General features: G+C 35.9%; 1 protein-coding gene across 1 annotated transcript in view; it reads right to left on the bottom strand.

Moving 5' to 3' along the window:
• Nucleotides 1-930: 930 nt before the first annotated feature.
• Nucleotides 931-27,117, bottom strand: part of LOC132117872 (ADAMTS-like protein 3) — a 172,676-nt gene continuing 146,489 nt past the window's right edge. The window contains exons 19-31 of the mRNA XM_059527206.1: nucleotides 26,805-26,987; nucleotides 25,193-25,346; nucleotides 23,379-24,405; nucleotides 15,203-15,330; nucleotides 14,991-15,119; nucleotides 11,040-11,222; nucleotides 10,344-10,463; nucleotides 8,974-9,189; nucleotides 7,147-7,330; nucleotides 3,480-3,684; nucleotides 2,868-2,971; nucleotides 2,553-2,767; nucleotides 931-1,420 (exon numbers count right to left, since the gene is read on the bottom strand). Coding sequence (XP_059383189.1) covers nucleotides 1,302-1,420; nucleotides 2,553-2,767; nucleotides 2,868-2,971; nucleotides 3,480-3,684; nucleotides 7,147-7,330; nucleotides 8,974-9,189; nucleotides 10,344-10,463; nucleotides 11,040-11,222; nucleotides 14,991-15,119; nucleotides 15,203-15,330; nucleotides 23,379-24,405; nucleotides 25,193-25,346; nucleotides 26,805-26,987 — 2,967 coding nt within the window. The 3' untranslated portion in view covers nucleotides 931-1,301. The remainder of the gene's footprint in view (nucleotides 1,421-2,552; nucleotides 2,768-2,867; nucleotides 2,972-3,479; nucleotides 3,685-7,146; nucleotides 7,331-8,973; nucleotides 9,190-10,343; nucleotides 10,464-11,039; nucleotides 11,223-14,990; nucleotides 15,120-15,202; nucleotides 15,331-23,378; nucleotides 24,406-25,192; nucleotides 25,347-26,804; nucleotides 26,988-27,117) is intronic.

Here is a 27,117-nt window from a genome sequence, read left to right as displayed (position 1 = left end):
TAATATAAATTCAGAACTATGATATATAAACTTTGGAAAATTTGGAAAATAAAACTTATTGTGAGTTTACAATTCTGAAGAGAGAAAAAAAAGTAAAAATTTGTGAGTTATTAATTATTATTGATATGGGAGTTTTAATTATTTTTCCTTGATAGACACAATATTCCAGATTAGGGATGGGACGATAACCGGTTTTATTGATAACCGTGATAAAATGTGCTGAAGGTTAGTAATATCGTTTAAAAATGAATTATCATTAAAACCGTGTTTGATTATCGCGGTTTTAATAACTCACTATTAAATCATGTCCAGCCAGCAACAGTCTGACGCAAGCGCAGCGCACAATGTTTTTTTTGTTTTTTTTCGAGAAGGAATGGCGAAAGTCAGTGACTTTTCTATGCTTTTCTATGCTTCTACACTTTTCATTGTAAGGAAGGAAATGCCACAGAATTTAATCTTTCTTTAAATTAATTGCATAGAGTTGCTTGTTTTATTAGTTGTTTGTTGATTATTAAATATAAAACTTGCTGAAATGTTTTCAGTGTGAGCATCAACTATTTTTGAACACTTTCATCTCGTTTCACGAAACCGTGATAATACTGATAATCGTGATAATTTTAGTCACTATAATCGTGATATTACATTTTCATACCGTCCCATCCCTATTCCAGATTATGATTTTTTTTTCTCACAATTGTGAGGTTATATTTCACAATTCAGACTTTTCTTCTTATAATAACTAGTTTTTACTTCGGAATTCTGACTTTTTCCTCAGAATTGTGAGATATATACTCAGATTTGATATTTGGAAAAAAAAAACTACTTCGTAAGATATAAATGAGTAAAAGAAAAAAAATCAGAATTACTGTTTTTATTTTTCATTCCATGATGGAAATAAACTTCCATAAAACCATAAAAAAAAAATGAATGAATGAATGTCTCTCTTAATACTCCAAGCTGTGTACTACTGAGGCCTTTCTATTTCCTTCACATTGGTGAATGGTCCGATAAGATTTGTCCTCTCATGTAAAAATCTTAAATTAATACACATGTTATATCATTTTCAGGGCAAGATAAAATGAGATCTGCAGAGAAAGCTGGCGAAGAGAGAAGTTTCAAATCTCATCAAGTGATTTCCTCTTTGGACTTCTGATGATTGTGGGAAAGCATCCAGTGAAGTGTAGTCCAGATATCGTTTAGTCCATACACTCCAGGTGTCCTTTTTGTTTGTACGATTTAACAATGTTCTGTGTTAGGAGAGAGAATCAGGGCTTGTCTGTTGGTTTGGTCTCTGGTGGTCACTAGGTGGCGCTGGTGTCCTGTGTGCAGGTCTGGCAGCAGCGTTGCCGATACAGATCCACGGAGCAAAGGTCGAGTTGTTTGACCACGGGACAGTAGTGGGTTCTGTCCTTACACTCACCTACAGAAGCACAAAAGAAAACAAAGCTTTTTCAAAATATACGTTTGGAAATCATACTTTTCAAAAGCACAGTCCACTCATTAATTGGCAAACAAATGCAAATTTTAATTAAAGATTAAAATACAGACAAATAGTCCCAGAATAGAAGCTATTTACACAAATGAGTTCGTAAACAACAACATTTAAATATGCTTCGGAAAGCAATGAACTGAATTAACTCGCAATGAATTATCTAGTTAAATAAAATAATTGAAATATGAAGATAAATAATAATGAAAGTGCTGAGTTTCCTGTTGGTCTTTAATAATAATAATAATAATTAATATGATTATAACTATTATGCTTTATTATTAATTGTTATTCAACTATTTTCATATAGGTTAAATATATGACTTTTTTATAATCTACTTCATACTCATTGACTTGCTTCAACGACATTAAAAGGCTACACACAGAATCATGGGAAACCAGAAATGTTAATTCATTCACATTCATTTTGTCCTCCGCTACATTTCAAATTCAAGTTTGGTGAACTCTGACCTGCAAAGGATCTAAACGTCACAGACTGACCTAACAGAAAAACTAAGCTGTGTTGCTGCTCACAGTATATTTTCTCTTTTAGTTTTTAGTCATTTATTTTTTCCTTAAAAAAAAGAATCCTTAGAGTGTGATATCATATCCTGTTCACTGTGGTGTGATGCAACATGCCGTGTTACAAGTCTAGCGTGACCACGGTTTCACACTCTAAAAACAATATAAGTTCATTTATTGGTGTTGTTTTATTAAACATTTCTGCACAAGAAACAACTCAGGCTACACGAAAATTATGTTTCATTAAGTTTCACCGCAGAAGAGCGAAAAACAAAAAGCAGACATTTGGACAGACAGCATTTCAGAAATGACCAAGCTTAAAAAAAAATGAAGAAAAACCTGCGAACAACAGCAAGTCCTCCTGGGACGTTGTGATAACTTGGACTTCGAGAGTGACGGAACAAGCCAATATATTTGGCCCTCAGGTCACTAATATTTTCCCCAATAAAACATGAACACTCTAAAGGTGGCGAACGAGGGCAAACATTCACTGAACCATACAGACGCTCTGCTTTATAACAAGGTGTTTTAAGAGACTCACTGCCACAGGAAGTGATGTTGCAGTGTTGCCAGGTAGAAGGCCGGCGTTGCCAGGCGCAGTGCTGGTCAGGGAGGGTTTTCTTGTTCTGCCGATGGATGCATTCCACTCGACGGGACTGGAAGCCGCTGCCGCACGCCGCGGTACACGTCCTCCACGGGAACACCTTCCAGTGCACGTCACACATCTCAGACGAGCAGTTCCTCACGGATGACGGCCTGAAAGGTGTTCGAGAACCAGACCATGAGAAAGAACAGGTTAACAGAGTTGTGAATGGGAGAATAAGTGATGCTGAATATTGCATAACAAGTCTGGCACCTTTCTTTCGGGTCGCAGGTTTTGGACGTGGAGTTGCTGAAGTGTCTGCACGAGATGCTTCTGCTCTGCGTGGCCACCGCAGGCCCCAGACATCGACCTGTGCACTGTGAACACGCATTACCATCACAGTAAATATGATGAGGACGCAGCTGCTCTGATACTAAACAGGCATAAGCTACAGTACGTAAAAGTGATTATGCGTATCTGGCAAATAACATGAATGTTATATGATGGAAGTGCATATTTTTAGATTCTGTAACTGGTCAGTATTTTACTTTACTTATAAGTAATTTTGCTCGAATCATTAAGTTATTATTAACTATTAAAATCTGACTTTAAACATTAAAAAATCTTGCCAACCTCATAGTTTTGCATGGTCTTGTTAAGGTTTCACAGTAAATCCACAGAATATAAAATAACTATAATTGTTGACCATTATATGTTTTCAATAGTTACCATCTGTAACAATATCTACAATATCTGCTATATTGGCTACCGATAATTGGCCTGACTAATATACTGATCAGTTACAGTATACTAATATACATTATTTTATACCATCGCTCCACATTAAAGAGGTTAAAATGAATGTAAATGTTTCAGTAAACATACCTTGCCCCAGGGGCCGGTGAGCCACTCCACACACGCGTATGAGCTGCACTCTTCCCTGTCTGCTGGCCGACGAGATCCTTCACACGCTGAGCTGGACAAAACCCTCACGCTCCCAGAGGCCTCCACCTGCTGACAGGAGACCCGCCTCTCTCTGAAGCCCCGCCCACAGGAACTGGAGCATCTGGACCACACTGTTGACACCCAACTGACAGATAAAGCAAAAACAGTCAGGAGAGTTTCAGAATGATTTAAAAAGCTCATGTGATAATACAATACTAAAAATACTGCACAATCAACCAAAATTTTTCAGCATGCATGTAATATACAGATGACCTATATATTTTTCTTAAATGTGCAGTATGAAACAAAGCACACTGTAAAAGTTTATCCCACAATGCAATGCACTCGACTTGACCTTCCACTTTCAGTGTGATTGATGAGCCAGAAGTCACGATTTCACATCTGTTTCTTAATCAGAAAGCCAAAAAATATAGATCATAACTGTATGCTATCCACTGAATAAACATAATGAGGCCATGTGAAAATGTAGCATACTCCTGTTTGGTGTTATCTTTGTAGTATACAGTAGTTAAAATTAAGTTAAATGTCATTTGAATTATTACAGTACATGATTTATCTTCACACCTGAAGGATCCTATCATAGATTTGACATTTATCTAGCTGCATATTACCAATTTTCTTTGCACTCACACAGTTAAACACACCCTAACAAACCTCAAACTTCTAGCTACTTCTGGATATGTGCCATTCCAAACCGACAAGAATATATATCTCTATACATTTCAACAGTGGATACGTACGGCTGGATATATTTGTTTTTTTTAAAAGCACAGCTTGTACCCCAGTCACTGGGGAGCTGGGAGCCTCTGCAGGGCATTTGGGGTTGTGTTAGAGAGCAAGAAGCAGTAACAAAGACACGCTTTGTGAGAGGATCTCCCGCTGACGGCTCTGAACTGACGCTAAACGTTTTCACAGAGCCATATGATTCATGCGCTGAGTCCAGACGCATGGCAATAATCAGATGATGTTTTTGGCATGGACGTTCAGAAGTCGGAGAGCGTTCGTGTGCACTATCTATCCTGTGTTATCCGAGAAACCCTGAAATCCTCAATCAGTCAGCACACCATATGAAACGTGGACTATGCTAATGATTCTAGAATATTTTTCTCCTGCTTACTTTTATATGAAAAAGTGGAAATACAGTACATGCTAATATCATTCAGTTCACTAAACTGCTTTTTTAAAGGCAAAAATTAGCTTTTTAATTAAATTTTTGTGCTTAAAAAAAAAGCAAATTATAATTTACTTGCAAATGTTCAAAAATAACACAATCTCTTTACAGAAGTGAAAATGACATTTCACGCCGTCGTTATAAAAAGCATGATGATAAATTTAAATTAAATTAATTGAGGCTTGGGAGAAAATGCCACCAAAATGAAGAACATTTAAAAAAATACTCCTGTACAAATAAACTAACTCTATTATGGCTCTTGTGAATGAAGTGAAATTGAAAGAAAGGTGTCTATTGTGCCATTGTATTTATATATATATATATATATATATATATATATATATATATATATATATATATATATATATATATCATTTATTCATATTTCATAATTATTCATTTATATAAAATGCATCCATGTAAATGCATGCATGCCACCTTTTAGCTGCATTGAACAATCTATAAGTGTAAATAAACATTTAGCCATTTATTCATTTAGCAGATGCTTTTATCCAATGCGACTTACAAATGAGGACAATGGAAGCTATCAAAATCAACAAAAGAGCAATGATATATAAGCGCTATAACAAGTCTCAGTTACTGTAGCCTTACACAGTACTATTGTTAAGGGCAAGGGCTTTTAAATAATATAATAAATAAAAAGAAAACAGATAGAATAGATTAAGAATAGAGCATGCTAGTGTTAGAGGTATTTTAATGTTTTGTTAATTGTATAATAAATGAAAAGAAAACAGATAGAATACAAAAAGATTAGAAAGCTAGTTAGTTATTTTTTCAGAATAGTGAGTGCTAAAGTTCAAATAGGAGAGAGGGTCAAATAAAGATGGAAGAGATGTGTTTTTAGCTGATTCTTGAAAATGGCTAAGGACTCAGCTGCTCAGATTGAGTTGGGGAGGTCATTCCACCAGGAGGGAACATTTAATTTAAAAGTCTGTAAAAGTGATTTTTTGCTTCTTTGGCACAATCAAGCGACGTTCACTTGCAGAATGCAAGCTTCTAGAGAGCACATAAGTCTGAATAAACATGCAAATGTGTCAGACACAGCTTCTGTTCCATCTTTGCAGTGTAAAGAAGGTATTTGTTGATGTGGACAAAATCCTTTTGGTTACAGTCTGTAGTATTATGATGGACTAAAATAAGTGGTTACATCTAAGTATTTAATATTAAAGTCACCACAGACACATTTAATAAAGGTAAATATGAAAATTCTCCTTAAAAAAAAGTCCTGGAAATCAAGCTATTAATTTCTGATCCTGGTAATAAATATATTTTTTTACAATATTTTTTTTAATTCCAAATGTTCTGATTTCTCTGCATTGTCTCCAAATGGTAAAAACCCACAGGGGTTTCTCCGGCCAGACCAGTGCACTGACAAAAAGAAGCTCTTTTACACTGACAGCTGATATCTGCTCTTCTCCGGCCCCATTGGACTCATACAGTTTGATTCATGTGCTTCATTGAGCGTCTGCACGGCCCCTGAAAAGACTGACGCTGGGAAGGCAATGATAGATGGACTGTTTGATGGAGAGAGGCACTTTGGCTGGGAATCAGAGGACCGGGGTGCTGCTCGCAGTCAAATGCATCACAGCTCTCAGACTTGTGAAGGGTTCCGCTCTCTTTATATTAAAGTCTATAGAGAGATCCGTCAGCAGACACTCGTTTATCAAAGACGGAGCGGCTGTCACTGTAACTGACTTCTGAATCGTTAACGGTCAGAGAACAGGGCTAATTATACACTAGGTTTGATAGCACAACATGACAGCTTTTATGGATTTTTCACATTGCACCCAATCTTGATTGGTTTTTCCTCTGCTAACATACTGACTATGTCATCTTGACAAATGCTGCATATTATTTAAAGGAATAGTTCAGTTCAAAATTAAAATTAGCTGAAAGTGTATTCACTCTCAGGCCATCTAAGACAAGTTTGTTTCTTCATCAGAACAGATTTGGAGAAATTATTATTGCATTAGCATCACTTCCTCTGCAGTGAATGGGTGCCGTCAGAATGAGAATCCAAACAGCTAATAAAAACATCACAATAATCCATAACACGACTCCAGTCTATCCTGTCTTGTGAAGTGAAAAGCTGCTTGTTTGTAAGAATCTATCAGATTATTCCTAATAGTGCTTTCTCCGGTGAAAAAGTCTTTTCTGAATCAGGAGAGAAATATGCACAGATCAAGCACCATTTAGATGCAAAAACAGTCCAAACAGTTCTAAACAAATATGCTGGTGGATTACGATTTGAGTGGACAACAGGGAATGGACTTTTTCACTGGAAGAAGCGTTATTATGTACGTGATGGTTCGATATAATGCAAAATTTCTCCAAATCCATTTTTGGGTGAGCTATTTCTATAAGTATTTTTATTATTTGCTTAGAGAAGTGTACCTGGGAGGGCAGTCCAGGAGGTTGCATGGCCGTGGTTGACTGATCGGTTTGGGAAGATGATGACAGACTGAATGAGGCACCTCTTGGCCCTCTGAAGTCAGACATCGTACCTTCCTCATCTGAGTCCCTCTGTTGCCACAGGAAGTGCTGCATGTGCTCCACTCACCCAAACGCCACTCAAACTCTACACCCCACAAAAGACACAAAGAGAAATACACATACCGTTAGAGATGATATTAAAATTATTGGTGATAAAATAAGCAATTTTTTTTTTGTTGTTGTTCTGTAGACTTTGAATCATTAAAAAAATTTTTTTTTTAACTTTTTTTTTCATTTATTTAGTCATTGTATGTATTGAATTGTATATAAATAGTACAGAATACCATATAATTTGAATATAGAACATCTACTGATCATTGATAATACAATTCTAGACTATTTAAACTGATTAAAAGTGAAAGACATTTAAAAATTTGCCAAAGATTTCTATTTGAAAATAAATACTATTCTATTGGAATTCTATTTGGAATCAAAGAATCCTAAAAAAAAAAAAGTATCTCTGTTTCCACCAAAATATTATGCAGCACAACTGTTTTCAACATGTTTCTTCATCAGCAAATCAGCTTATTAGAAAGATATCTGGAGGATCATGTGACACTGAATACAGGAGTAATGATGCTGAAAAATTTAGCTTTGATCACAGGAATAAATCATATAAAAAATAAAAAAAAAAAGATATATACATACATATATATAAAGACATGAATTCCTGTGAATTTCGATTATAAAGGACAAAACAGGTATGACATGAAGCAATACCAGGGATGCACTATTAGAGAAGCACCACTATTACTCAAGTGCTGCCAAATTGCCTGATTCAAAAGAGAGGTTATAGGGACCATTTACAAGCCCTTAAAGGTTTCTAGGAATCTGGGCTTGAATATCTACACAATCGTCTCTAGCTTTTAAAATTCCTGGCATTGTGTGGGAACTGAAAGGAAGACATGCAGCTTTAACAAGACACAAATGAGCTCTGAGCGCTTGGTTTTCTGCAAGACAGAACTGAAGTCCAATTCATGTCCAAACCTTCAACACAAAGTCGAGTTTTACTTTCCTGTCTATTCTGGGTGTTGAGTTTCATCAGTAGACTATGGCTATTCATCTTTTTTTATTAGCACTTTTTGCTGACTTTATGCATTGCACTTCTTTGTACTGCAGTACTTTATGCACTTCTTATGTATTGACACATCACACATATAACAACGATACAAAAATCCAATCACAAACAACAACATACATGAATGAATAAAGAACAAAACCGTGTATTACATAGATATTACAGTTGCATAGTGTACTTAGCTCTTAAATTCCTAGCATACTGTCTTTCAATCTAAAATACATAAAAACTATATATATATATATATATATATATATATATATATATATGTATATGATTTGGCACTTTTAGTGTAAAATCAGCATTGTTGCATGTTGCACACATGTTGGCAAATACAGCAGATCATCTGGTTATCCATACATGCATACTATACACATGCACATTGCACAATGAATATGTATTTCCATAACGAAAGAACTCTGAGTTTAATTCAATTAAATTCAGTTTATTTGTATAGCGCTTTTTACGATACAAATCATTGCAAAGCAACTTTACAGAAAATCAAGTTTCTACAATATTTAGTAGTAGCTTACAAGTGGTGACTGTCAGTTTATGTGCATATGACAGGAATTTTCAGAAAAATTAATACAAGACGTAGTCAACCAGACGATGTTTATTAGTTTATTCATATTGTTTTTATTCACACTAACCTTGTGAAAGCACATTAATCCAAGCTTTTATAGGCTTCTGGTTGTTGGTTTGTGTTTGGCACTCGTAGCGTCCATCAAACGTCCCTCCGTGCATGTTCATCTCCAGAACTCGTCCCCCCACCAGCATCCGGTAACTCAGGCCTGGACTCTGCTTTAGGGTCTGGTTCTGATAAGACCACTTGATGGGCTTCCTGTGACTGGGGACCACCGGGCAACCTGAAGGGGGTTATGGGTGAATTTTAAAGGGTTGAGGTCTCCTGTCATTTGCATTTGACATTTATTGATTGAAGTGTGCAAAACACGCACTAAAAAGAGTATTTTAACTCAATCAAAACAGTCTAACTGGAAATCTGAACTCCCACACACAGAAAAATAATAAGGCTACAGCGGCTGTGCAGGTTGACAAAAACTACAGTTAACTCTAGGCCTTTATGTTTCTTTCTCCTGAACATGAACATGAATCGTTCCTTCGTGATTCATGTTCATGTCATAGAAAAAAGCATCTCTTCACTGAAAAAAAATATTTTTTTAGTTGTTATCCAGGCAAAATATCTGAAAATCATTGAAATAAGATACATTTACTCTGCAAAACAAGTTAAAAACATGTGAATCTGCCAGTGTGGTAAAACAATAACAAAAAAGCATGTACAGAAAAAGACACATCCTTCGAAAACGTGTCTTAAAATCATATGCAGTGTCTTGAGTACTTTTAACAAAAACCATACAAGCATTTCAGTTACTTGAAATACAATAAAGATTAACTGAAATAAAATTTTAAAAAGTAAAATTTCTCATTTTCATTTATTTTTACAATGTAATAATATAACTAAAACTTAAATATTTTGCAATTAAGAAAAACTATATTAAAAATAAATACAAATAAATAATACAAGACACTATAAATTTTTTTAATTATGAATAAATTATCTTAATAATAAGAGTAATAATAATTAATACTACTACTACGAATAATAATAAATCATTGTCACAAAGTGATTTATAAATGAGAAAAGTATTTGTGATAAACAATATTACTTTATGTGTGAAAATACTTAGTGTACAGTCCCATGAAACTACAAGACACAAGCCCTTTTACATGCAAAAAATGGCAATTTATTTAGGTAAGACTAATAATATGGTGTTTAAATTTCAAAACAAGCTCATACACTCCTAAAAATAAAGGTTCTTTATTGGCATTGACCATTCCATTTCCATTCCACAAAAGGTTCTTTAGATTATAAAATGTTCTTCACACTAAGAAACTGGGGGGGGTCCCAAAATAATTCTTCTACCATATTGCTGCAAATACCCCCTTCTGGAATCTTTATTTTTAAGAGTGTATCATTTAAGCAACATAAAAAGTGCTGTACCTATCCTCAATGTATCTCCAGGTTTGACCGTGACACTGGTGCCGATCACAGAGGCCATCAGAACCCTCTTCCTGTTCATCTCCTTTGAAAACTGGTGCTCAGATTCACCCACAGCTCCTCCTGGCATCAAGACAGCACTGTGTCATCAAACATCTCACCATCAAACGCAATCAACCAAAGCATTCCTACAGGTAGATTGTTCCACTGATGGTGGAACAACCTCAAGTAGCTGAATTATTACTCCTAGTTAGAGCTTTTTCCCAATCAGCAGAGAGAACACAGCCTGTTTCGACCGTGCTGGAGACAGAAATAACCTCAATTAATGAAAAACAGCGGGAAGTCTTGTCATCTGGGGCCAAACAAGGCCTCCACTGCCTTCTGTTTGTGGCTTATAAGATCTCCAGAGACACGCGGCCTCTACAAAGAAGGGAATATTTCTTGATTTCACTGCAAAAATGGATTTTACCACCCCTGTGGTCTGTAGGTCTCACGTTATTTCTCAACAAGACGCGCCAAATGATGCCAATATCAATAAGCGACTCGCAAATCTCCCGCCAGGTTCGCTGACTTTGTGGGAACCCGAGCCAACCCACAGAGTGCGGTTCACTTAGCACCGAAACGCTGTCGTGCAAGGATTTCCTCGTCACCCGGAGAAGTGTGGACTGACATACGACTGCTATGGGAATCGCTACTCACCCGCCACACGCAGCAGGCTGGAGGCCACCGACTTTCCAATGCTGTTGGCAGCCACGCAGGAGTAGGTGCCGTAGTCTGGCGGTGTGAGGTTTCTCAGGAGCAGAGATCCGTCCGGGAGAGGACTAGCACTGGCGCCCAGCGGACCCTCCTTGCGGTGCCAGCTCAGCGTTGGCCTCGGGACACCTGTTCAGAGACAAACGTCAGGTCACTCTCAATCAATCAGTTCACACTGGAGTCTACAGCTAGAAAGAATCACCGCTTTCTGAGAGTAGGGTACACTTTAGGTGTCCCATTACCTTTTAAAGGTGTTTGAAGGACAAACTGTATGTTGTCAGAAATTTTAGATACTACATGAAGTATCATTTAAAATAAAAGGATGGTATTTTTAAACACATGAAATTAAGCCCTTAAAATTGTGATTTTGGTCTTTTCCACCTCATATCTTTCTTGACTGTATAGAATAGAATAACAAATAAAATAGTTCAACATCATCAATTTCTTTTTTTTATAAATTATAATTTTCAAGTGTTTTAGTTAACATGACAACAACAACAAATTAACATGTTACATTAAAAAAAAATGTATTATAATTTTTTTTTTACTTATTTTATTTTTGCTGTCCCACATTTGAAGGCAAACCTTTGTTCGCATGACTTTGGGACATTATTGAATATATATATATATATATATATATCATTTAAATTCAGAAAGCTGAAATTTTTTTCTCTAATTTCTCAATTTATTCACGAATTGTACTGTTGACTGCATTTGTTAAACTCAACAATGTTGTGAAACTTAAATATTTTTCTATTATAAATATATATAAATGTATAGAAAATATATGGTGTAACCAACTATAAGCCACTATTATTATTATTATTATTATTATTAATAATAATAAAATTATTCATTTGTGTTTACTATTTGAAAATGTAAAAAGAATCTCAAAAACTGAGGAGTGCCAAAATTAGTAAAAAAAATAAAATAAAAAAATTGTTTGACCCTTTCCACTGGGTTTCACATTCAGTACTTTATGACCATTTGAAATATATATTTAGAGTTTCACACCCTATTTTGCACCCCATTCAAGAAAAGCTGGTCTGGACACAGCTTTCCCAAAAACAAACCTAAGCTTTTGACAAATCACTGAACAAGTTCCCGTATTTAGGGGCAACTGCTATCGTGCCCTTAAAAGACTCATATGTCAACATCAAAGCCTGCGCCGAATAAATCAAACCATAGAAAATGTTGATTCAAAGAGCAGATCAGCAAGAGGCCAGCAGATTGCCACGAATTACTTGTACAAATGGGCACAATGAATGCAAATTGCCTCCCTCCAACCAGTTCCCATGGGACGCCCCCGCTGAAAATAATGAGCAGCACATGGATTGGAGTCTAAGTTTTATGGTCCCCCATTCTGCCGAATGGAGACATTAGTACTGACATACGGCTGTTAGTCTGAGAGCCAATGAATAGACACACTCTTAGGAATGGAAAATCACATCAGAGGCCTTGAGGTGTGTGTGTGTGTGCATCAAGCGCACACGTGGGCATTGACACACTCTGGCACCAGTAAACAGTCAGGCATGCCTGCAAAGATGGCAGAAAGTGGTGGTGTTAAGATGTAGGTAGGATTAATAGTGGCCGCCGCAGTGACCTCTGCTCTCCTGGAGAGGGAATTTCCACTGGGAGGAGAAACGTACACAGGAACAATAACTGCATGATGATGAAAAAAAAATGGAACATTAAAAGAAGATATATTACATATAAAATGTTTATCTCTATTTGCTGACCGCCTACTGACTGCAGACTCGTACAAACACACGCTCTGTTCCAATACACATTAGAAGTGCTCCGAGTCGAACTCATTTCAAAACTACTTCCTTCTTTGGCGTTTTGCCAGTCAGAGAGATCGAAAGGTAGTACTTTGATGCCAGTGATCTCTGTTTTTATTATTATTTTTGCTATTTTCACTAGTCCTTTTCTTATAAATTTTCTCACTATTGCTATTATTTTTTTAATTAGGTTTTGCATTAATTAATGTTAAGCAGTGTTAGCATTTTAACTATATTAAATAAAATAAAATGAGAAATATACAATTAAATGAAAAAAATATATATCTTTGATTATTTTATGTTTATTGCTAGATAATAACATAATCAAAGAAAAAAAAAAAAATATATATATATATTTTTTTTTTTTTACCATTTCTCATGTTTAACAATATAAAAATGTATACACATAAAATACACTGAAATATAGAACAGTTCAGTTAACCAAGTGAAATATTTAGTTTATCCTTTCACTAAAATAAAATAAAATAAAATAAAATACTTTATTAATGTTTATCACTAGAAAATAAAAGAATCAGAAAATCAAATGCTTTATTTTCTTTCTTCTGTTCCAATATCGGGCTATATAAATGATAAAAACTATAAAATGAACAGAAAAATAAAAAAGTGCAATAACATTTAGTTTGACCATCTGATCTGATCACAATCAATATTTTCTCACTATTTGTTGAATTAAAAATATATATACAATTATATTTGAAATGATTTCCATACTGAAGAGTATTAATACAATTGTTCAGATTTACTTAAAGAAAGAGGGATGTACTATGTAGGCAGCTCACTAGGTTCTAGAATGGATCTACTGTTAATGATCTGCATGATAAGCAGACTGAATTCTACTCTGTAATGACGTGAACTGGATCAGACATTCGCTGTATCCTGGTGTGTGTATCCTCTAACAACACATCTCTCCACACCATCAGCTTAACCACTCAATTACAGTATCTTCTTACATCATTACCCATACTGCACTGCTCCGTGCCTGCCTATGCCAGCCTTTCTGTCAAAGCCAACTGGACGCGTTCTTTAAATCCTGTTTAGTCATCTCAGGGAATCGGATGGTGATGAAAGCATGAGAGAACAGCTGACACTTGTGGGTCTCTGGCAGGTGTCCTCTGCATCAACCAAATCACTAGATAAACAAGTCTACATATACTGCAACAGTGAGTGAAGACAGACACAGCAACCTCAGGGACAAATAAATGCAAATAAAAAGGAGGTGAAAGGGGGAATAGTGTCCAGTTTGGGAAGTTTGAAGGGCACAAAAGTAATGTATCTCAATTCAGGGTTTCATTGAACAATGAGGCCATTAAACACTATAATTCCATCTGAATTATATGCATTAAATTCCACTAGGTAGGTAGGTAGAAATCTATAGACAGCTATATAAAAAGTATATTTTAGTACAATAGAGCGACAGGAGCCCTGTTTTTCTACAGTAGACAGCGTTTGTAAATGATGCAGCGCGGCATAAATCCCATTGAAGGGCCCCGCATCCTGAACGGCTGTTGACTTTACAAACCATTTCTGTCCAATTAGCCGAATCTTTCACCAAAACCACATGGACAAGAGCTGTTAAGCATGGGATATGCACGCATCAAACATGTTCACTTTTTCACAGAGTGAAGTATCTCGATAATGTGAAGAATCTGGACATTGTATTTATGTTTAACGGGTGAATCTCAAAATAGAAATGTAAGGTCATATTTCACCCTAAAATTATAAATTCATACATGTAGTATTTTTGTATTATTTATGTTATATTTTATATAATAATATATAATATAATATAATATAATATAATATAATATAATATAATATAATATAATATAATATAATATAATATAATATAATATAATATAATATAATATAATATAATATAATATAATATAATATAATCAGGTTAGAACATTATGTGAGACTAAGCACTGGTATTTATTACACTGGTGTTTATTATTTATTGATTAATTATGCTTCACATTTTTATGACATTATATAATGATTTTTATTTTTTAATTTTTTATATGCAAAATACAATTTCTTATTTTTCTTTCGATTGTGACATTTCATAATTCTGGAGAGGTAAATCATCCCATACCTTTGACGGGGCACTCGATGGTGAGGTTGGCACCCCAACGGACACTTATAACCCCTCCAACCACCACCTTCAGACTGCTGCTCTTCGGATCTGACGTGTTTCTCTGCGAGGCAGCAATCGTGGGAGTTTCTGTTTATAAAGAAACAAAAACCATCCGCTCACATTATATACAAAACAGTCATTACAGAGAGCAACCGTGTGTGATGTCTCACCAGCCAGCAGAACTAGTGTTGTCTCTGAATCAGAGCCCAAGTCATTGGTGACGGTGCATCTGTAGATTCCCACATCACTGGCGCCAGGGCTGAGGATGTGTACTTGTCCCCCGCTGTCCCACGATACCCTGGGGAGGGCAAGAGAGACACGTCCAATCAGCTGTAGAGTTCAGAGAACACCATTTCATTGCATTTGCCATACTCACGTATGTAGCATTAAATACCCCATGTAATGAAAATTAAGCTTTTAATGTTATTTAAATGTCTATTTGGGGTTTTCAATGTGCTTAAAGATCCCATGAAATCCCATGAACTTGCAGTTTGAGGCTTTTCATATCATGAGCAAAGCATCTTTATCTAAAGATGTTGAGTTTTAGAAGCTGTCTGTCTGAAATTGCAAATGTGAACATGGTTTGTGAACAACAACAACAACACATTATTAGCTATTTGATGACATAGTCGAGCCAAAGGTGTGCGACAATTTAGAAAGTGAGACATAAAATCTACAACCATTCTGATACATGGGCGTAAACAAGCCATTTTGCTATTCCTTGCAATTGTGTAGCGTTTAAAGGGTTAGTTCACCCAGATAGCAAAATTATGTAATTAAACAGTAACTATGATGTCACATGTAACTCAAACAGTACACTGACTGAACTGCTGTGAAGAGAGAACTGAAGATGAACACCGAGCTGAGCCAGATAACGAACAAAAGACTGACTCGTTCACGAGTCAAGAACCGGTTGCATCGGTTTTCGGATCACCAGTAGTTCTTTCGGACAGTTTGATTCAATAAACCGGCTGAAGAAAATGGTTCACCGGTTCTTTTGCGCTCGACGTAATGGCGTCATTTGTGATGATTGCCCTTGATTCAAGCCTTCGGTTTACCCGCGCTCATAACACTAGCACAGAGTCAGTTCAGAATCAATCACCAAAAGAATCAGTTCAGTTCAGACGCTCTGTGTGTCAGTCTGCTTCACGCTGAATCACACATGCGCAGTATCATCAGCTCCTCGATTCTTCTTATCTGGCTCGGCTCGGTGTTCATCTTCAGTTCTCTCTTCACAGCAGTTCAGTCAGTGTACTGTTTGAGTGCCTGCATTACTCCGGGATATTGGTTTGTTTGAACTCAGAGGGAGTGTCAGCCACATTAAAAAGTTAACAGCTTAAGTCATTTGTGGATTAATGCGTATTAGAGATGCGAACCGTTTAAAACGATTCAGTTCGATTTGGTGAACTGAATGATTCATTCGTGAACCGGATATCCAGACTGCTTTGTTTTGAACTCTCTGACACAACAGACACGGAAGAGAAGACAATGCTGAATAAAGTCGTCACTTTTGCTATTTTTGGACCAAAATGTATTTTCGATGCTTCAAAAAATTCTAACTGACCCTATGATGTCACATGGACTACTTTGATGATGTTTTTCTTACCTTTCTGGACATGGACAGTATACCGTACACACAGCTTCAATGGAGGGACTGAGAGCTCTCGGACTAAATCTAAAATATCTTAAACTGTGTTCCAAAGATAAACGGAGGTCTTACGGGTTTGGAACAACATGAGGGTAAGTTATTAATGACATAATTTTGCTATCTGGGTGAACTAACCCTTTAATACAGAAAGTGGAGCAGGTAGTATGAGAGTGAAGGTGGGGCTAATTTGCGTATTCATTACTCTGTGCATACTAAATAAGGTAAGGGTGTAGAGTTTTATTCAAGCCATTTTAAGGCATGAAGAAATCATTTCACAAAAGGATATTAAAAATGTCATTTTGATTATAAAAGATGAGTTTTAAAGGATAAAATTAGAGACTAGTTTTCATAAACCGGTTTGTATCTGCAGGGCTAAAACAACAACTATTCCAGACTGAGGTGAGACCACAGGAGCTCAATGGCCTTTCAGTGAAAACATACACCATGATTGTGTCTTAATCAAGTCACACCCTCGGATCAGGTCGAGATCTGGTTCAATCTCTCATTTCCTGTGTATCAATCAGAGGTGTCCCTCAGGCTCTGCTACTCTTAGTTCTGGTTCACGTGATCTCCTGCAGCAATCAGGAGTCCCAGAAGAGCCAATCAGAGGCAGCGTGATGGACTCTCAGAGGTGTTTATGTACCTGATTAAAGTGTTTATTGTGCAGACGCCATTGTGCGTGTCTGGAGGGCTGCTCGGGGACTTCATCCGACACTTGTGAAAGACTAGTGGGCCTCCAGAGCCAAAGAAAAAAAAAAAAAAAACGTTTTAAATTTGCAGAGATCCTACAACAGAGTAACACTAGAGAAGGCATCAGCTTAATAGCTATTTTCTCAAAACTATGCTATCCATGATTTGTTTATACATTATACTGAATTATTTAAAGCCACATTTACTAGTTCATGAATTCCGATCATCAAACCAATGAAGGTTAATAACTACTATATGATATGCCTAACAATTACCTTCCAGATCTAGTTTCTCCAGTTTATTTCATTTAAATATAATATATAAAATGTATTTATTATATGTATATATATATATATATAGAGAGAGAGAGAGAGAGAGAGATCTTTTGCTGATTTCTTTCAAACAAAAAAAATACTGTACAAAAACATAAATACACACACACACACACACACACACACGTTTGTTTTTGTGAAAAATGGGGACATCCCATAGGCGTAATGGTTTTTATACAGTAGAAACTGTATATTCTATTGGCTTTCACCAACCCTACACCTAACCTTAATCCTCACAGGAAACTTTGTGCATTTTTACTTTCTCAAAAAAACTCATTCTTTATGGTTTATAAACGTTTTGAAAAATGGGGACATGGGTTATGTCCTCATAAGTCACCCTCTCCTTGTAATACCTGTGTCATACCCATGTCATTATACAGTTGAGAGTTGTGTCCTGATATGTTACAAAAACATGCCCACAGGCACGCACACACACACACCCCACACACAAGTATCTGTACTATTTGAAAAGTACTGTTTGTAAGAAACACAAAGTTGTTGCCAATGTGAATAATTCAAAATCAATCATTTCTGAGGCTTGATTTCAGTGAGGATGCTGCCTTAGAATACAGCTGTCTATGTAGACAGACACAGCATGGAAGCTCCCTATGTTCTGGAAGAGAAACAGAGTGATTAAGAAAGTCAGAATGGGTTAGAAAGCTCCAGGGTGCAGTGAGCTCTCCGTCTACTCCCACCCAAAGCCACAAAGGGACGCCGACACAAAATGTGCATTGTATCCCATTCAGCACACACCTCATGAAAGCCCACTCGTTCAGAGCCACTAATAAAAACACAGCAGCTGAGTCATGTCTGAAGTATCCAACTCATAGAAAAGATATTATCTAAAGTGTGATGGCACGTCTGGAGCGATTCAAATGTGTGCAGAAAATCAGCCTCGGGACAATGGCAGCATTGTTTCCACAATCACAAACATTATCCTACTGTACACTTTCATGCCACATTTAATGATTTTCGAGACATCTTTGGGAAAATTTGAGTTTCAATTACATACTGTAAAGATTTAACTAGGTTTAGTTACTAGCTCAAGTGAAGAGAGTCAGCCCCTAAAAACTCTATTTGTGACCCTGGACCACAAAACCATACGGTCATAAGGGTCCATTTTTTAAAAAAAAAATTCTGAAAGTTGAATAAATACGCTTTCCATTGATGTATGGTTTGTTAGGACAATATTTGGCTGAGATACAACCATTTGAAAATCTGGAATCTGAGGGTTAAAAAAAAAATCTAAACATTGAGAAAATCGCCTTTAAAGTTGTCCAAATGAAGTTCTTAGCAATGCATATTACTAATCACAAATTAAGTTTGAAATATTTACAGAAGGAAATGTACAAAATATCTTCATGGAACATGATCTTTACTTAATATCCTAATGATTTTTGGCATAAAATAAAAATCATTAATTTTTATCCATACAATGTATTGTTGGCTATTGCTACAAATATACCCCAGTGACTTAAGACTGGTTTTGTGCTCCAGGGTCACATATGATGTGGTTTGGATTATTTTTTCACTTATGGTGGAAATCATAAAGATGTTTGCTTAAATTAGCACATCTCTTCTCATCAAGATTCGAGGTATAACTCATTTCTAGAACACAAAAGTGCAGGTTAAACTCCAAAGTTTAATACTTAAAGTTACAGTTTTGTTTAAAGCACTAACCCTACTGTATAGGCAATAGTAATTAGTAATTCTCAGTCTTCTGTTACGAGACGGCACACAAACTGCAATGGTTTGAGTGTGAAATCCTGTTCACAGCTCTAGGTGCAAAGCTACCTTGTTAGGACCTGATTTAGAGCATTGCAGCGGTGCCAAGACACATCTGAATGAAAGAGCGGGAAAGGGTGAGACTTCACACAGCTTTAGAGTCCGTGAACGTCAATCACCTCGCCAGTGTTTTGCTTCACTTTTGGCCAAAAATAAGAAGCGCTATGTAAGCGCCACAGCAGAGCCGCAGATGGGAGGAGAATGCAGATCTACAGCGACACACAGACCCATGCTTCTCCAGCGAGGCTGTCATTGCACGTTTCATTTGAAATCAATTCTTTTCAGGTCACCTCAAAAGTGTTGGATGTTCCCAGTTTAACCACAACAACATGAAAAGAAGAAAACTTTGTAAAATTAATTACTGAAATACCACACTGTTTTAATGTGTATATGTGACTTGATATCAGATTCCAAATTAGAAAAAAAGATATATATATTTAATTGTTATTTATTCATTTCTTTATTTTTGATATTGATGTGTAAAAGTGTGCATTATTCCAAAGTTTATCTATTTACTTATTTTGTATTTTGTTATTATTATTATTGTTATTATTATTACTATTACTGTTGGTAAAATTTGTTAATATTTGATGTATAATTTTATTTATTTATTTAATTTTATTTATGTTGAAGAAAAAAAATCTATTTTGCAATAGTGTGAAGCTTTTTGTTAACACTTAAAAAAAAGTAAAAAAAAAATACAAAGAAGTTTAAATCTACATTTTTACTTCATAAAACAGTAAAAACTAAAACTAAAATAGTATATATATTTTTAAATGTTATCAAATTAAAATATTACTGTTTTCAAAACACAGTTATGCTGCTTAATTTTTGTAGATTTATTTATTTATTTTCCCTTTTGAATTGATTGCCGGTTTTCTTGATTAAAAGTAAATAAATAAGCATATGTGCATGTATTTATTTTTATTTATTTCACTCTTCTTAACGATACTGTACATAATTGAAAATAAATAATATTAATAATTCAAATGCTATCAAATTGTTGCCTTCACAAATTGTCAAGAATGAAAAATTTTGACAGACAAACGGATAGACAGACAGTTTTTGTTTCTTCCCACAAATGCAAAAACAATATAAAAAATATAAAACCCAGACACACTGTAATTTGGAACAATTTCCGTATAGCGAGACATGTTTAAAATATCACCAATACCTGCAGTGAGAGAAGAATAACATGCTCTTACTGTAAATATTACTCTGTAGGAGCGGAATGCATTCATTCTGGGTTGGCACTGGGCTGGCATGAGTTGGCAGTGACGTTATATTTGGTTTTGGAGTCAAGTGGCATTGAATAGCAGTGTTTTGATGGCAGCAGTGATGCAGTAAAGACCGCACACAAACACGGCTGTCAACAAAAGAGTGGGAGGCAAATTATTTGGCAGCTCTGAGCAATACTGTGGTCAAAATATCTGGGGTACAATAAATAAATAAAGTATTATAAAAGAATTGTGCATGATCCAAAAACATATTACGACAAAAATGGTTATAACTGAAAACAAGATTGTTCACCTCAGCTGAACTTCAGCTAAAAAAGTAATAATAATAAATAAATAAATAAATATCTGTCAAGGATCTAAAGATGATGTGGCATCAAAAATCATAGAAACAAGCATCAGTTAATAAAACGGAACGAATCGGTTTAATTCCAAATCCAATAAAATAAAACCTGATTCCAATAAAATCTGATAATGGATGTGACATGTGACGAAAATTTAGCATAAAACCAGCTGTCAAAATCAACATCTGCAGGGTAATTCTACAAAACGAGTCCCATTTGTGTCTTCCTTATGAAGTACATATGTAAAAATGATTTTTAGCAATGATTAACTGATGTCAGTACAATACAATAACTTTATTTCACTTTTTATGAATTTTTTTTTCTAAAACAGCTGTTTCCAACTTAATGCTATATTAGCAAACACGCAAATATAATATAATATAATATAATATAATATAATATAATATAATATAATATAATATAATATAATATAATATAATATAATATAATATAATATAATTTTAAAGGTGTTTATTTATTTATTTTCCTCAGGTGAAAATCCTACATTTTCAGCCCTGTTCAAGGCTTTTGCAGTTGCTGGATATTTGCATGCATTTTCATATTATATTCTCTTTCTAAATGCCCTTTCACCTTTCTGAAGGTAACTCAACATTTTACAAAGTGTTAGCATGAGATTTCACAATGCAATTAACACTTACTGTACATGCATTAGTTATCTCCTAAAATGTCTAAAATCTCAAACTGACTTCAAAATCACTTTGTCAAACTGAAAAAAGCACCCTAAAGTCATGTCAAAAGTGACCTCTGAAAGTTAAAGCGCTTCAATATTTCACGCTTCCCCTCAGGGCTGCTGGGTTTTCAAGCCAAGCCCGCGAGAAGAGGCCTGAACAATGTTTGCTCAGCCATGTCTCTTTCAGGTCCCATAGCGCACGCCAGGAAGAGGGGCAGACAATGTTTGGCGACTGTCTGGGTGGGGGCTATGTAAAGGACGTGAGCTGGACAAAGCTGAGTCAATGTTTTCAATGACGGTATTTAACAGTCAACAGTATAGAGCAGACGATTAGACCACAATGCGACCCTGGAGAACAAGTGAAAGAAGCCCAGCCAGTACTTCTGACCCCAACAGACTGCATAACGTGAGATCTGGGGTGCTCTGGAGGTGAATATTTGAGTGGGTTGGTGATTAACAGGCTTTTGGAATATGCGATTGCTCAATCAAGATCAGTCACGGCTGGACTCAGAGGTACACAGGGAGCCTTGTTTTCTATAAAGAGAGAAAAAATGGCTTTTCGGTGTTAAAGTTGAACTCTGATCATTTCCAACATCATGTTCGTTGGACTAAAAGAACTGTGGTTGATAATAACCAAAAAAAAAGTAAAGTAAAGTCATGTGAATTCCAGAAGATTTGTAATCAGACACTCTTCTGGTGTGTTAGAGTAAAAACGCCTATGCCGGTAGTAATATTTTGAGCCACATAATGTGGGCACATTTAAAGGAATAGTTCACCTATAATTGATCATATTATTTCATTAGAGCACAAAAGGTGATATTTTGTCCTTAAAAAAAGGAGATATGCATGAATATAGAAATTCAGGATGATTATTAAATAAATTAATAACAAAAAAATAATAATATAAAAAAAAAAAAAAAAAATTTATATATATATATATATATATATATATATATATATATATATATATAATAAATTGAAAAAAAGCTAAAAAAAAAAAAAAAAAAAAAAAAGCTTTTTTTAAATATTAAAATAACATATTTGGTGAATTCAGGTCAATTGGACTTTTTGCCATTAAGAGAACTGGGAGATAACGGTCCAATTGTCCTTGATTAACCCCTACATTTTAGATGGTAAACTTAAATGAAAGTTTTACTCATGTTATGCCTAAATGGCCAATATTACAAATACATACTTATTAATATATTGGCAGTTATGATAACGCATTTTACAAACAATGGCTGATTCCAGTAACTTAAACATTAAAAGTTTAAGGGTCATGGGTTTAATTCCCAGTGTAAGTTTCTTTGGATAAAAGCATTTGCTAAATGCAAATGTACATATAAACCGAAAAAATGTCAGCACAGTATGTTGTGCATCACTATTCATTAACAATCATTTTGTATTCTACTTTCAAAAAAAGAAGTTGAGGAAGTAAACGATGATAGAATTAATGTTTTCAATTAACTCTTTTTTAAACTTGGCATTTAAATGATTTTAAAGAAGCTGATGACCAAAAAGCCTACAAATTGTAACCTAAGAAAAAGAAAGAGAGAAAGAAAGATAAACTGCAACACAGTATGGCACCCCAACACCTTCATCTACATCTGCTTGTCTTTACCTGTCGCTGTTCTGAAGTGGAGCTCCATCTTTGCTCCAGGAGATGTCTGGAGGTGGCAATCCCTGAGCGGGACACATCAGCGTGAGGCTGTGGGTAGCATTGGTTAGGTAAGCGGTCCTGCCCACATGGATCCGAAGATCCCTCTGGAAGCTTATGGCAGATCCGTGATGCTTTTGTCGAACGATAACCGCTCGACTGCCTTTTTTTGGCGTCTTTCCCTCAGAAAGTTCAGAAGTGTTTGGCGTCTTATCTAAATGATTGCCTGTCGTAGTGCTTTCCTCGGTTTGTGCCCCTTGCCCCGCGGCAGCCAAATCCTCCATAAGTTTTCCAATCAGATGCAATGCCATTTCATCCGTCACATCTCCGCTCTCGGCCAGCTGACTGATGTTCTTGACGAGCTCCTCGAACTGTGCAGGATCAAGGACAAAGGCTCCCGCATGGCTCCTGGCGGCTGAAGCCAAAGCGTAGTTTCCTAAAGCAAGAGTATCCCAGAGTTCCTTAGGCTGGCCATCGTCGTCTCGGTAGAACTCGTTTTTTTGCATCCAGCTTGGGGGAGATTTTGGAGCCTTCTTTTCAGGTGGAAACCCCTCATGGCACTTTGAACCAACGAAACCTCCTTCTTTGTTGATATACGGATGAAAGCTCCTACTTCCCAAACTCTTTCCTTCAGGATGTTCCAGGAGCCTATTATTGTATCCGATCAGCTTCAGGATGAAAAAGTCCGAATCTTGGTTGGCCCAGCAGCGGTACAGTCCGATATCTTCAGCCTCCAGGTTGTAGATCCTCAAAGCGCCAGATCTGGTAATGCTCAGACGTTTGGAGCTGGTCAGATCACTCCCATCCTTCTCCCAGCGGACCTGACCTTTAGGGAAATGCCGAACGGGACACTTAATAACAACGGAGGTCTTGGGAAGAAGGTAGGCTCGTCCTCCGATGGTAAAACTGAGGCGTTTCTCTTGTCTGGTCTGAATATAGATTCGTTTCAGGCCCATGACCTGAGGGCAACGTTTTTTAGTGTGCTTGTGCTCTGCGGAGAGAGATGGAAGAAGTTGAAGTGGTTCAAACATCGGTTAGGGCTAATTACTTTAGTTTCGCATGAGGTTATGAACGCTTTAGAAACCCTCGAATAATCTCAGCAGTTCAAGACTCTTGATTTCGAGCCCAATGAAGTCAAATCACACGGGAAAAAAGGGCTTTGGAAAGTTTAGGTGAAAGAGCGAAAACCATTAGGGCACAATGTGAATGTGTTCTCCGCTTGCAGACTGATCTGCTATGGGACCGTCCCTTCATACCGCAGAGCCTTATCAAGATATACAAACCGATAAACCTAATCCAGCACGAAACATTATCAAGGCCGATCTCTCTGCACTGCAGCATTAAACTTAATCTGAAAGCATCTCGAAGCGATTCTGGAAGTTTCATATGTTCACATATATGACCACAGAGAGTTCATTGGTTCTTGGGTATCATGAGAATAATAATAACATGCTAAGTGATACCTACAGAACCCTGCTTTTTATTTGAGAAACTTAAGATTAAACCCAAGTAGGATTGTGCTGTTACTAGAGATTAAAACATCAGGGAGTCCCGAAATCTTTTTATGAAATTTCCCTTGTGCTGCTATCAGAATGCATGGAGACTATAGTGAGAGCAAGATCAAATAGAGGTCAGTTCTAAGTTAAATTACGACCATAATTTACATGAAATGTGCAAGAAATCCAACGCTTCATACTAAAATATATTCAGGCTTAAACTGACATGGAAAGTAAAGGATGGCTGGAAAACAATGGGATGGCAAGCGTAGAGTATCTTACTGCTGCATGGGCTCATCCGGCAGCTCCTGATCAGGGGAGGAAGAGGAATGTCACTACAGGATGACCTGTCCAGAGTGACCAGCTGACCAGAGGCTGTCTGTCTCTTACACACGGGTTCCCTCCGCTGAACACCTTTTCCACACGTCACAGAACACTGCAAACACACATGGACAAATCCATACATTAAATCAACTATATTAAAGAAAAGAGTACACACAAAATGGAAAATATAAAGGCCCATTTACACTGCCACTTTAAATGCTTGAGCTCTTTAAAATTTGGTTTATCCTGATTGGCTGTTGATGTTTTTATCACTCATCAGCCAGCTAGAGAAAATCATTCTGAAACTGACTGAACAAGCCTTAACATCTTAAAAAAAAAATTTTGGTTTGTTTTATGTTTCTTTTGTGTTACTTGCAATTAAAGAAACTGAAAGATCTAGTTGGAACACTATTCACTTTAGAAATATATTTACCTTTCTACCTAAATATTTGAGTTACGAGGTATTAAAAAAAAGAAAAAAAAGAAAAGAAAAAAGAAAAGAAAAGTTTTTGAAAAAAGTCTCATATGCTAACAAAGTTGGAATTATTTGATTAAAAATAAATAAATTAATAAATAAATAAAAGCTAGTTATGAAATATTATTGCAATTTAAAATATATGTTTTATGTCTGAATATGTTGTAAAATGTTATTTATTCCTGCTAATTTTTTCAATATTTATTCCAGCAGAATTTTCAGCATCATTACTCCAATCTTCAGTCTTTTAATACATTCTTGTTCAACATAAGTAATTATTTTATATATATATATATATATATACATATACACATATATATATATATATATATGTATATGTATATATATATATATATATATATATATATATATATATATACGTATATATATATATATATATATATATACACATACATATATACATATATATATAATAAAAATGCTTCCCAATCATACAAAAAACTTATAAATGAATAACTACAATACTGACCCCAAACTTTTGAAAGATAAGTGTACAGTATATAATTGAAATAACACACAAAGAATTAAAATGCTTAACAAAAATTGTACCATAAATGAATAAAAAACTGACCCCAAACTTTTATCAGTGGTAATTTCTACAGACTAAAGGCTAGATTACATTACACAACTTTTAATATCTGAAAAGATTTTGAAACACTGGACATCATGCATCAGCTATCTTTGTAAATAGTAGAAACTGGGCATCATACACTAAATGACTAAGACACACGAAAAATCGGCTCAAAACATCAAGCATGTCTGATTTCCTCCAACTGGATGGAATCAAAGTCTCAAGCTGTAGAAAAAGTCGGTGACCATCTTACACTATGTGATTTCCTATTAAATTTGTCAACCCAAATCTGCAGACTGGCTCTGATATTCATCTTCTCCTGCAAATTGGTGCAAAAATCAGGGCAAAAATTGTGTAATGTATTCCAGCCTTAACCCACTGTTTGTGGAGAAATATTATTTATAATGTATTTGTCCCTTCAAAGGTGTCCCCAAAAAGGTTGTGGGAACATTCCATACACAACATATTCCCAAAGTTTAGCTTGGTTAGCAACACAAACACACCTTTGACCACTCTCCTCCTTCCAGACGCGGCAGCAGACAGTCAGGGTTGATGCAAGTCCTGTGGACGTCGGGTTTGGTTCCAGCACACTCCTCGTCGCTCAGCCTGCGGTAACTTCCAGAAGCCAGTCTCTGTTTACAGTAAACCTTACGCCACTGAGTGCCTCTGCCACACGAATGAGAGCACTGACCCAGAGACCAAACAAACACCAACATCAACACCAACAGACCAACCCTCACCACATATGCCACAACCACAAGAGCGCAGCATGCAAGCAAATGCAACCACACAACACTTGATGTGCAGATGTTGTCT

Source organism: Carassius carassius, chromosome 3 (assembly GCF_963082965.1).
Source record: "Carassius carassius chromosome 3, fCarCar2.1, whole genome shotgun sequence".
NCBI lineage: Eukaryota > Metazoa > Chordata > Actinopteri > Cypriniformes > Cyprinidae > Carassius > Carassius carassius.
The sequence above is the reverse complement of the archived record's forward strand: the minus strand, read 5'-3'. Positions and strand labels throughout refer to the sequence as shown.